At 44.5% G+C, this 12,543-nt stretch overlaps 1 protein-coding gene across 3 annotated transcripts; it reads right to left on the reverse strand.

The window, feature by feature from the left end:
* Window positions 1–7,066: 7,066 nt before the first annotated feature.
* On the reverse strand, window positions 7,067–12,099 carry LOC116967393 (vesicle-associated membrane protein 3-like). 3 transcript variants are annotated; one of them, XM_033013902.1, is made up of 4 exons: window positions 11,976–12,099; window positions 11,327–11,328; window positions 9,125–9,271; window positions 7,067–7,477 (listed from the first exon to the last, which is right to left on the reverse strand). In XM_033013902.1, coding segments are annotated over exons 1-4 (357 nt in total). In that variant the 5' UTR covers window positions 11,977–12,099; the 3' UTR covers window positions 7,067–7,270. The 3 variants fall into 3 exon arrangements, with proteins under 3 accessions (XP_032869793.1, XP_032869795.1, XP_032869796.1); XM_033013904.1 differs by lacking the exon at window positions 11,327–11,328 and having other exon boundaries at window positions 11,983–12,085; XM_033013905.1 differs by lacking the exon at window positions 11,327–11,328 and having other exon boundaries at window positions 11,964–12,080.
* Between the last annotated feature and the right edge of the window lie 444 nt (window positions 12,100–12,543).

Consider the following 12,543-nt stretch of genomic DNA (forward strand, 5'->3'; position numbering starts at 1 on the left):
TTCAAAGTCTACAGAGAGATTTATGCCAGTTGGAAGAGTGGGCTGAAAGATGGCAGATGGAGTTTAATGCTGATAAGTGTGAGGTGCTACATCTTGGCAGGACAAATCAAAATAGGACGTACATGGTAAATGGTAGGGAATTGAAGAATGTAGGTGAACAGAGGGATCTGGGAATAACTGTGCACAGTTCCATGAAAGTGGAATCTCATGTAGATAGGGTGGTAAAGAAAGCTTTTGGTGTGCTGGCCTTTATAAATCAGAGCATTGAGTATAGAAGTTGGGATGTAATGTTAAAATTGTACAAGGCATTGGTGAGGCCAATTCTGGAGTATGGTGTACAATTTTGGTCGCCTAATTATAGGAAGGATGTCAACAAAATAGAGAGAGTACAGAGGAGATTTACTAGAATGTTGCCTGGGTTTCAGCAACTAAGTTACAGAGAAAGGTTGAACAAGTTAGGGCTTTATTCTTTGGAGCGCAGAAGGTTAAGGGGGGACTTGATAGAGGTTTTTAAAATGATGAGAGGGATAGACAGAGTTGACGTGGAAAAGCTTTTCCCACTGAGAGTAGGGAAGATTCAAACAAGGGGACATGACTTGAGAATTAAGGGACTGAAGTTTAGGGGTAACATGAGGGGGAACTTCTTTACTCAGAGAGTGGTAGCTGTGTGGAATGAGCTTCCAGTGAAGGTGGTGGAGGCAGGTTCGTTTTTATCATTTAAAAATAAATTGGATAGTTATATGGATGGGAAAGGAATGGAGGGTTATGGTCTGAGCGCAGGTATATGGGACTAGGGGAGATTATGTGTTCGGCACGGACTAGAGGGGTCGAGATGGCCTGTTTCCGTGCTGTAATTGTTATATGGTTATATGGTTATATAGTGATAACAGAGTTCCCGGGACTGGCTGCAGGCACTGAAAATTCATTCAGATATTTGGTTTTGGGTCATTTGCAGGATTATGGCATTCTGTGTGTTCTCACGAGTGCAGTTACATTGAGTAATGTTTGGATTCCAGATTAAGATCAAGAGTGAACAAAATGGGTTTATAACAATCTGGTGATTTAGTGACACCATTACCGATGCTGCCTTGCTAGTCCCAATCTACCTAATTAACTGAATGTAAATCCTCTGGCTGCCCCTATTGTGTAATATATCTGATCTAGTTTAGAGACACAGCGCGGAAACAGGCCCTTCGGCCCACCGAGTCCGTACCGACCAGTGATCCCCACACATTAACGCTATCCTACACACACTAGGGACAATTTTACATTTACACCAAACATGTACGTCTCTGGAGTGTGGGAGTAAACCGACAATCTTGGAGAAAACCCACGCAGGTCACGGGGAGAACGTACAAACTCCGTACAGACAGCACCCGTAGTCAGGATGGAACCCGGGTCTCTGGCGCTGTGAGGCAGTAGCTCTACCCGCTGCACCACCGTGCCCCATTACTCTGAAGCATTGGTCCAGCTGTGACAGTAACAGGATACAGAGAACAGCTGCTGTTATCACTTTGTACACTTGCAATCAGTCAAGTGTGGGCGACGGACGATCTCTCAAGCATTTTGTTATGCATCCGCCTCAGTCTTCCTGAAAATGCTTTCTTTATCATAGTCGCACCTGTGTCCTCTGTGACCTGCCTTGGGAAGTAATATAACAATGGTACCCTGACTTAGTGGAGAATGCCATTTAAGAGCTGGTGCCCCAATGTGAGTGATTCAGTTGTGCAAAATGCTAACTGCTGCTCAAAATACATTGCTCTTTTGTCACGACCCAAGTTCCTCAATGCGTCTAGAAGTGGTGTGGAAATACAAGAGAGATTCGTGTATCGCCTTCACTCAGTTTCCTGCTGCACCAATCTACAACAACACACAATGAGGAACAGAAATACACCCAATACTGAATGCTGTATCACTGTGTCATGTTGCACAATAAGATCTGGTACATCTGAAGAAGCATTGTCATATTATATCAGTGATGTTTCCAAAAACTCCAACAAAAGCTTCAAGAACAGGTCTATCAACATTATCTCCTTGGAGTAGGTATGTCCACAGCAGTGATAAAGGTTTCTGTTCTTGCTGTGTCCTGTTAATATCACAGCTGTCCCAATGCAGTGAACTTTGAGGAATGAAGTGGCAGGAATAGACCATGTGGTATTTGATCATAACTGACTTTGTGCCTCAAGCCCACACTACAGCCTATTTCCGACTCCTGACATCTATCGATCTACTTAGCGTTGAACATCCTTTGCAACTGAATCACCCCAGACTCTGAGGTAGAGAATTCCAAACATTCTAGAAAATGTTCTCCTCATCTTAGTCCTAAATGGCAGCTCCCCACCCTTTATCCAGAGACGATGTGCTGTGCAATAGTTCTGCACTCTTCACAAAACTTTCTCTGCATCTGGTACGTTTCAACATCATCATCTCTCATTGTCCCAAACTCCAGTGAGTGAAGAAGGGTCTTGACCCAAAACATCACCCATTCCTTCCCTCCAGAGATGCTGCCTGTCCAACTGAGTTACTCCAGCTTTTTTGTGTCTGTCCCCAGTGAGTGAGTAGTGGATGGCACGGTGGCATAGCGATAGAGCTACTGTGCCAGAGACCTGGGTTCGATCCTGACTACCGGTACTTGTCTAGAGTTTGTACGTTCTCCCCGTGACCTGCGTGGATGTGCTCCGAGATCTTCGGTTTCCTCCCACACCTCCAAAGGCCTACAGGTTTGTAGGTTAATTGGCTTGGCATAAATGTAAACTGTCCCTAGCGTGTGTAGGATAGTGTGCAGGGATCGCTGGTCGGTGCGGACTCGATGGGCCAAAGGGTCTGTTTCTGCACTGTATCTCTAAACTAAGCTAAACTAGAGAGCAAGCTTTCTCAATCCACGTCGCAATGTGGCACAGCTAGTGCGACTTTCCCTTGCAACTCCAGCAACCTGGGTTCAATCCTAACCTGTCTGCTTGGTGTTTGCACGTTCTCTCTGTGACCTCCACGTTTGGATAAGCAGTTAATTGCCTGCTTTAAACTTTGCCTAGTGTAAGTGAGGGGCAGAATATGGGGGAGTTGGGAGAATTAAATGGGGTTGGAGTAAATGTGGGTTTGACGGTCAGACAGTGGCCAAGGGGCTTGTTTCCAGGTTTGCGTAACTAGTTAACAGGTCATCACCTCATCATGGGGATTACCACTGAGGAAATGATTTGTGCAGTGACTGTTCCAAAAACACTCACATCCCCAGATATGCAGACTCGCAGTCATGAAAACAGGATGACTTAAATTTCCTGCACTATTGTTCACTCATTAAGCAGTGTATCACACCTGATTAATGACTTCTAAACTCTCAGCGGCTAATATGCAAGGGGGGAGAAAAGTAAATGAAAGACAGAATAAAGTGTTCAAGCCACCTGAGTAACAAGCTACCTGAATAACAAGCACCTGAGTAACAAATACCCGAGTGACAAGGCACCTGAGTAACAAGCCACCTGAGTAACAGCCTTGGTTCCAGGATACCTCTGCAATTCCCCCCTTGAAAGCCAGCCATCTTCCTTCCAAATAGTTCATCAGGCTGCAACTGAACCACAAGAACCCATCATGTCGTAGAGAGTGGGTGTCCGAGATCCTATTTTCTTTCTATATATCTGTGGCATTCTTTGCCACAGAAAGCTGTGGAGTCAGTGAACTTATTGAAGGCAGAGATAGGTATTGATTAGTACAGGTGTCAGGTTATGGGGAGAAGGCAGGAGAATGGGTTAGGAGGGTGAGATGGATCAGCCATGATTGAATGGCGGAGTAGACTGGATGGGCCGAATGGACTAATTCTACTATCACTTATGACCTTCATGAAGAAGGTGCTCGTGATCTGGCTTGATGGGAACTATGAAGCCAATATGCCCAAACTGTTCAGTTCAAGCTTGCACAAAATGGACATCACATCACTCCATTGAGCAAAGGTCATGTGTGGGAAGGAATTGCAAATGCTGGTTTCCACTGAAGATCGACACAAAATGCTGGAGTAACTCAGCGGGTCAGGCAACATCTCTGGAGAAAAAGAATGGGTGACTGTTTGGAATGGGAAGAGTCTCGACACGAAACGTCACCCATTCCTTCTCTCCAGAGATGCTGTCTGTCCCGCTGAGTTACTCCAGCATTTTGTGTCCATCTTCAGCAAAAGAGTCACTTGTGCAAAAATCTTTCAAGATTCTAAGTGCCTTAATTAATTTCTGGAGTGGTTCAACTCAGATACAAAAATGCAATGTAATGCCAAATAATGTGTCACCATTTTCTTATCTTGGGGCAGAGAAGTGTATTACATATAGTTTCTATTCCTCAGTCATCACCATCTTTCTAATGCTTGTTACTCAGGGTGCAGATAGGGGGTGAGGACAAGTCTGCTTGGATATAATGCCCACCAATTTTCTCTGTACACTTGGACACAAGACTGGAAGTGAACCAGCACATTTAGAAGCATGGCATTTGGCAAACATAGAGTAGGTTGCTCTTTATAAGATAAAAGCAAAATAAGTAACTGTTAATTCTCCGATGAGGAAAACAAGATGTTTTTGAGGTATTGTCATTTTAATCGGTGGAAATGCGTTGAGTCTATATACAATATCCACAAGAAAATAGTTAATTTTGATTACAACAACATCTCTAACAGTCAGATTCAGTATAACACAAGTTATTATTCACTTTGAAAAACAGAATTTTATTTTACAAATGATTTGAATTCTTAGAAGCGCCTACATGTGTCAGGGGTTATGGGGAGAAGGCAGGAGAATGGGGTTAGGAGGGAGAGATGGATCATGATTGAATGGCGGTGTAGACTTGATGGGTCGAATGGCCTATTTCTGCTCCTATCACATGACCTTATGGCTTCCACTTAAAGCACTTTTTATTCAGGAAAGGAATATTCAAGTATATATTTGTCTTTTTCATCATTTTGTGGCAGTTTTTGGTCCATCTCCCTTGATCTCCAGATAGCATCAGTGATCTGTACCATCAGTGGACAGTCTCACCTCACAGGCACATGAGGCAGTGATGGGAATCTTGGTCCACTTGATGGTAAGGTAAACAGGTACAATGGAGATATTTCTGCTTCAACAATCCCAATCGTAAATGTTATCGAATGAGAAGAGATGAATCCCTGGGGAGACTTTTCTGATCTGCATTTTCAATGTTGTTTGTGAGTGAATCCTGTGGCACTTGGTACCTCTGGGTGACATCTGAGAGAGGTGAGGATCGAACATAAATGATTGCATTCTGCTGTCAGGCCAACCTAAACTGCACAATACACGGGGAAATCACTAACACTTTTTCCATTCACTGATTATTCTTGCTGATTGAGTTTATTCTCTACTTTCTGAGGGAGAATTGATTTTTGTTGTTGCACATTACAACAAGCTGGTTGAAGAAATACAACAGTGATATTTAAGAAGCTGTTAGTAGCCATGGATATGCAGGGATGGAGGGAGATAGATCAGGCAGAGGAGATTATCTTGGCATCATGTTCGGCACAGACATTGTGGGCCGAAGGGCCTGTTTCTATTCTGCACTGTTCTATGTTTTAAATGAGCTGGTACCAATATCATCCCTTCTTGCTCTAAATCGCTTCCCCTTCCATCTTCTGACCCTGTGAAGAGGTTTAGATGTTTGCAAGCTGTGCCTGTTACTTAGTTTTGGGCACTTATTTCTTGGGCTCACAAGAATCACAAGTTATAGGAGTAGAATGAGGCCATTCGGCCCATCAAGTCCACTCCGCATGGCTGATCTCCGCCAACTATTCCCATTTTCCTCCCTTCTCCCCATAACCCTTGACACCCGTTCTAATCAAGAACTTGTCCATCTCTGCCTTAAAAATATCCACAGCCCTCTGTGGCAATGAGTTCCATAGATTAGATCAGGCAAGGTGGCTACCGGACTATTCAATTGTAGCTGATGATTTTCAACAAACTTCATCTGTTTTCATTTTCACTTTTCTTAGGACAAACATAGATTTATATGAATTAATTGTCATATAGAAACATAGACAATAGGTGCAGGAGTAGGCCATTCGGCCCTTCGAGCCAACACCGCCTTTCAATATGATCATGGCTGATCATCCCCAATGAATCAGCACCCCGTTCCTGCTTTTTCCCCATATCCCTTGATTCTGTTAGCCCATAGAGCTTCTTCTGTTGTATCTTTTAGACCAACAGCTCCGTTGAGGCGAGCCTGGCCAACGTGCCATCGTCCAGGTCAATCAGACCTCATTCAACATTCGGTGGCCGGTGTTTTGGGCAACTGGTTATTATGCTGACGCTTCCAAGGCCACCTGGGTCAAGGCAAGATGGAGAGGCCAGTGGAAGTCAGCGGAACCATCTAGGCTACCCCATGGACGTCCCTGGCCAGGACCTGCCCCAAAAGCAGTGAACAACCCCAGGAGCTAAATCTAACTCTCTCTTGAAAACATCCAGTGAATCGGCCTCCACTGCCTTCTGTGGCAGAGTATTCCACAGATTCACAACTCTCTGGGTGAAAACGTTTTTCCTCATTCCTATGTAGAGGCAGTAATTCCTGATCTTTGGATTATTTGTTTACCTTAATCATCACACACCAGTTTACAAGTTGAACCGACACACACTCATAAACCGACACACACTCATTTCCGCACTGTTCCAGTATCAGGATGCAGCAATGCTGAAGATTTTTTCATGCCCCATTAGAATAAACATTTATATTCTATTCATTATACAAAACAATATTTGTAATAGATAGATAACAAAAGAATAGACGTCACAATTAACCCGTTAAGAATGTCGATCACTGCTCCTAGGCTGTTTAGGTTTTAAGTATCACAGTTAGAACACAACTTGTATTTGAGGAGCCTCAAAAACAAATAATCCTATTTGAAATTCTGGAAAAAAAAGCATTCAAGTTCACCAATGTTGCTTGAAATGAAACACGACTGATTAAGCATTTACCACAGACACAAAATGCTGGAGTAACTCAGCGGGACAGGCAGCATCTCTGGAGAGAAGGAATGGGTGACGTTTCGGGTCGAGACCCTCTCTCGACCCGTAACATCACCCACCCATGTTCTCCAGAGATGCTGTCTGTCCCGCTGAGTTACTCCAGCACTTTTTGTCTATCTTTGGTGTAAAGCAGCACCTGCAGTTCCCTCCTACACATAAGGGTTGACCATGACTTCCCTGCTGTAGATGCAGCCTGACCTGCTGACAATCTCCAGACTTTTCTGGTTTTATTTCAGACTTCCAGCAGTCTTTGTTTTCTCTTTCGATCACAGTGTTGATAGTTGTTGTTGCGGACTTGCGGAAGGAGCGACTGGGGGCGATGATTTTGACGATGGTACAGTGAAAACGATGATGATGATGATGATAATGATTAGCACAAGAGCAATTGTTGCTCCCACAATCAGCTTCCACTTCCTATTTTTAAACCTTTCTTGCCGAGCCACAGCTTTTGAAGACTTCTGGAAAGTTTTACTCTGTGAAAATCAACACATAATATTAGGGAAGGTTCAGTAAAATACTCACTGATTACACCTACAAGATATTTTAGACAATAGGTGGAGTAGGCCATTCGGCCCTTCGATCTAGCACCACCATTCAATGTGATCATGGCTGATCATCCCCAATCAGTACCCCGTTCCTGCCTTCTCCCCATATCCCCTGACTCTGCTATTTTTAAGAGCCCTATCTAGCTCTCTCTTGAAAGCATCCAGAGAACTCTCCTCCACCGCCCTCTGAGGCAGAGAATTCCACAGACTCACCACTCTCTGTGAGAAAAAGTGTTTCCTCGTCTCCGTTCTAAATGGCTTATTCCTTATTCTTAAACTGTGGCCCCTGGTTCTGGGGCCATTAAAGTCTGAAAATTCAAGGTAATTCAAAACGACTTTACAACAAATTTAACACTTCACATTTTGAATGCCATGTTAGTTAGAAATTGTGTACCTATCATTTGTAAACACATATTTTTGAGAGAATTTTGGCTGATTGGATCAGATGGCTAATTATATAACTCTACAACCAACTTGCATATTCATAACATTTAATGTCCATTTCCTCTGAAAAAAGTTCAAGATTCATAAAGCAGTCTCTTGTTGGATGTAAAAAATAGAATAGGAGGGATGATTCAGTTGAAAATAAACATTTGATGGGCTGTCCACTCCTCCCACAGATGATTCTTGACCCACTGAGTTCCTACATCTGTTTTTGTTTTTACTACAGATTGTCCAGCCGGCTCCAAGGGTCAAACTTGTGCTTTCTTTCTGTGTTGGCTCCACAACAGAATGTGTTCCCTAGGAATGGACAACCTACTGAAGGTGGGTTGTGACCTGTCTCTGTAGAGTCAGATCTGGACCTTAATTCTACTGTTTTTTATCATATTTCCTTATGAAAAAATAAGGAAGACATTTGCCTTGTTAAATCTATGTTGGTTGACAGAATGACCACATCAATCCCATTCTTCAGATTATTTACGGTACCCCATTCTCTTTCACACCCTTAACACTCCCAGATTCTCCTGCCACCACCTACACTATGGCAATTTGACAGCAGCCAATTAACCGACCAACCAGCAGGTCTTTGGGGCAAGGGGGGAAATCTGAATTCTGCCATTGTTACCAGTCTGGGTCTATACGTGACTCACTACACACCAATGTGTTCACACTTAGCTGCAGTGACTCACTACACAACAATGTGTTCACACTTAGCTACATCATCAGATCAGAAATAGGGATGGATGTTAAATATTGCCATGTCCAGTGATGATAATAATAATAATAATAATAATAATACATTTTATTACGGACTCGAGGTTCAGACAAGGGGCAACATTACATTAAAAAAAAATGCATTGCATATTAAAAAAATATCATAAAGTACATATAAAATCTTAGTATATCACTTATAAAAGCATCATAAATTATATTTAATAAAAACACAATACATGAGTTAAAAATCCAGATTGAAAGAATGATAGTCCAATCCCATTAATAAATAGATACAAAGTCAATAATGTTGCATGGAATAAAGATGAACTAATATGTTTTAAGTTGCTTATGATAGACTGATATTAATGAAGATGTTAAAACAGCAAATATTCCAACAGAAAGGCCATGGGAATGACTTACAGCTGCCAACAGCTCTTCCGCCCTTTCATCTAGAACTTCCAGTTTCTCTCCTCGATCCTTCACTTTATCAACATTCATATACATAAGCTCCAATACCTCATCCGCATCTTTATGAATTTTATCCATTTTGTCTGGATTATTTGTGGCCTGAAATAAATGAAGTCACAGTAAGACATTCAGAAAGATGTTGGCAAGTTCATGACGGGATTATAGAATACAAATGATTCACTCTGCCTCAGGGAAACTGCTGTTCCCACTGCCTTTTATCCCAATGTTATTCAACTCAGCTCCATGCAAAGGCCAGACTGGGAAGACACAATTCACAATTATATTGCTGGACATTACTTCTGTTTGGACAAAATACACTGGTTTAATCAGTGATGCACGAATCCTGGCGTTAACCCAACTGAAATGTGACTGGGTTACTGTTCCAACATGTACATGCCCACTTAGTTAAACACTACATGTGTTTACATGTTTTTAACCTAATGCATACCCAATATTAATTCACACTTTCATCTTTATTGCCATGAAGTGAACATTCGCAGTCTTTTTCCCCAGAGTAGATGATTCTAAACTTAGAGAGATTTAAGAGGAACCTGAGGGGCTGTTTTTTTACTCAGTGTCGTCATATCTAGAATGAGCTACAGATGATTCTATGGAAAAGGATACAATTCTGACATAATTAAAGACATCTGTACAGATATCTGGACAGGAAGGTTTAGAGTGATAAGGGCCAAATGTAGGTAAATTGGATAAGCCAAAAATGGTGACGTGTCTATTGTACTGTACCTCAGTGTACGTGCATGGGGCAATACACTCTCTCTTGTTTCCCTTCACTCTCAGTCTGAAGAGTGTCCCGGCCTGAATCGTCACCTATTCTTCTATCCAGCGATCATGCCTGACCCGCTGAATAAATCCAGCATTTTGTGTCTATCTTCAGAATAAACTTGCCTTGTTCCGTTGGTTCTATGCCAATGAGCTCACGGTATCAGGCACCTTATTCGCACGTCAAAGGGCCATCGCACTGATCGGCTGCTACACACACACACACACAGTCAGCTGTTCCTTTTGACCTTCTGCACAACAGGGAGCAGGGTGTGTGTGTGTGGGTGTGTGGGTGTGTGGGGGGGACGTGCTGGCTGTGGATGAATGAGGTACGTGTGAGCGACTTTAGAAGCATAAAGGCACAGTAGGAGACTAATCCTGGCAGGCGCATTGTTCACTCAATCTCACCATAGTGGCTGCTGTATGAATGTAGACACCGGTCACTAGATGGGAGTTAAGTCAAGAGTCAAGTTGGACACAAAGAGCTGGAGTAGCTCAGCGGGTCAACCAGCATCTCTGGAGAAAAGGAACATTATCACAATTCTGGGTCAAGACCTTTCTTCAGACTTCCCTTCAGTCACTAGATAGGGTTTGCTGCTCTTGCCCAACTGCATGGAGTCATTGGACACTTTGCTGCTGGGGTTGGTGATCGAGGCAGATCAGGTAGTGACATTTCAGGGGCATTTAGATATGCAGGGAACGGAGGGATTAGTTTAACTTGGTATCGTGGTCAGCATGGACAATGTGGGCCGAAGGGCCTGTTCCTGTGCCGCACTGTTTGAAGTTCAATGGGGCAGGATCTAGGGACCACCATTGCGTTGATCCACCTGGCCATTTCTACCTGGTGCTGTTCACCTTTGCCCTGGCCGTTGTTTCAGGGCTGGTGATTTAGGGGCTGGTGGTCGTACCCAGGTCTGTCTGTCCGTCTCTCCTTCCACTCAACTCTCCCCAAGATGCACCGTGACTTTCAGCAACAGTTGTACCCGGTCTCCTACAGAACGGGACGTTATTCCTTGCAGTACAGGAGGATGAGGGGTGATCTTATACAGATGTGTAAGATCATGAGAGGAATAGATCGGGTCGATGCACAGAGTCTCTTGCCCAGAGTAGGGGAATCGAGGACCAGAGGACTCGGGTTTAAGGTGAAGGGGAAAATATCTAATAGGAACCTGGGGGGTAACTTCACACAAAGGGTGGTTAGTGTATGGAACAAGCTGCCAGAGGAGGTAGTTGAGGCTGGGACTATCCCAACGTCTAAGAAACAACAGGTACATGGATAGGACAGGTTTGGAGGGATAAGGACCAAGCGCAGGCAGGTGGGACATGTTGGCCGTCTGGGCGAGTTGGGCCGAAGGGCCTGTTTCTATACTGTACCACTCTGACACTAAATGACAATGTTGTGATAATATTCGGGCAGACATCCCTTCAGCTGCTGATGCTGAATCAAAGAGCAATGGGTCGCCTCGAGGCCACCAGCTCCTAATGGACCTTCAGCCGAACTCTGTGCGAGTGCCCTGTGGGCATTGAGGGGGGTGAAGCCACCGTGTCCCCGCCGCCTGCAGCACTCGCTGCCCCCGGTGTAGGCCGAGCCCAGAGCCGCCGACATACAGCCCACCCACTCGCTCCCCTTCCCCGGGCCGGGCCGGTCCAGCAACGGCGTGTCCCGCCCGGTGTTCGCTGCTCCACGTTAGCGGGACCTGGTCCAGAGCTGTCCCGGGAACGGCGCCTCGTCAACCCGCTTACAAACTTTACACCACGGGCTTTCTACTTTCGCTTTCCCACCGCCCCAGCCCGAAGCGACATAGAGTGTAAATAGTGCAGTGTAGTTAGTACAGAGTGGAGTGAGTACAGTGTAGATAGTGCAGTGGGTGCAGCGTAGTTAGTACAGTCTAGTTAGTACAGAGTGGAGTGAGTGCAGTGTAGATAGTGCAGTGGGTACAGTGTAGATAGTGCAGTGGGTACAGCGTAGTTAGTACAGTCTAGTTAGTACAGAGTGTAGTTGGAGCCGTACTCACTCACTCACTCACCACCACCGCCTTGCATCAACCGGGCCGGGGCTGGATCTGCTGCTGAAGTGAAAGCGGCCGGAGTTTCCCCGCCTCCACTTTCTCTTCCGGGAATCTGCACTCACACTCGGTGTGTTTCGAACTCACTCACTCACACCCACCCGCTGGAGGTGTGTGTGTGTGTATGTGAATGAGTGTGAGTGTGTGTATGTGAATGAGTGTGTGTATGTGAATGAGTGTGAGTGTATGTGAATGAGTGTGTGTGAGAATGAGTGTGAGTGAGTGAGTGAGTGTGTGTATGTGAATGAGTGTGTGTGTATGTGAATGAGTGTGTGTGAGAATGAGTGTGAGTGAGTGAGTGTGTGTGTGTGAGCGGCCCCTTGCTCCCTGTAACACCCGCCCGCTGGTTTGTCACTAGTTGTCTGAAGAAGGGTCTCGACCCGAAACATCACCCATTCCTTCTCTCCAGAGATGCTGCCCGTCCCGCTGAGTTACTCCAGCATTTTATATCTACTCTGTGACACACCTTCAGATTCAGGGACAGTTTCTTCCCGGCTGTTATCAAGCAACTGAACCGTCCTCTCA

Source organism: Amblyraja radiata, chromosome 39, assembly GCF_010909765.2.
Source record: "Amblyraja radiata isolate CabotCenter1 chromosome 39, sAmbRad1.1.pri, whole genome shotgun sequence".
Taxonomy (NCBI): Eukaryota; Metazoa; Chordata; class Chondrichthyes; order Rajiformes; family Rajidae; genus Amblyraja; species Amblyraja radiata.

Coding starts and splice junctions, on each gene's coding strand:
- LOC116967393 (XM_033013902.1), bottom strand. Junction 7,478..9,124: donor CGGAAGAGCTGTTGGCAGCT/GTAAGTCATTCC, acceptor TGATTTTCACAG/AGTAAAACTTTCCAGAAGTC.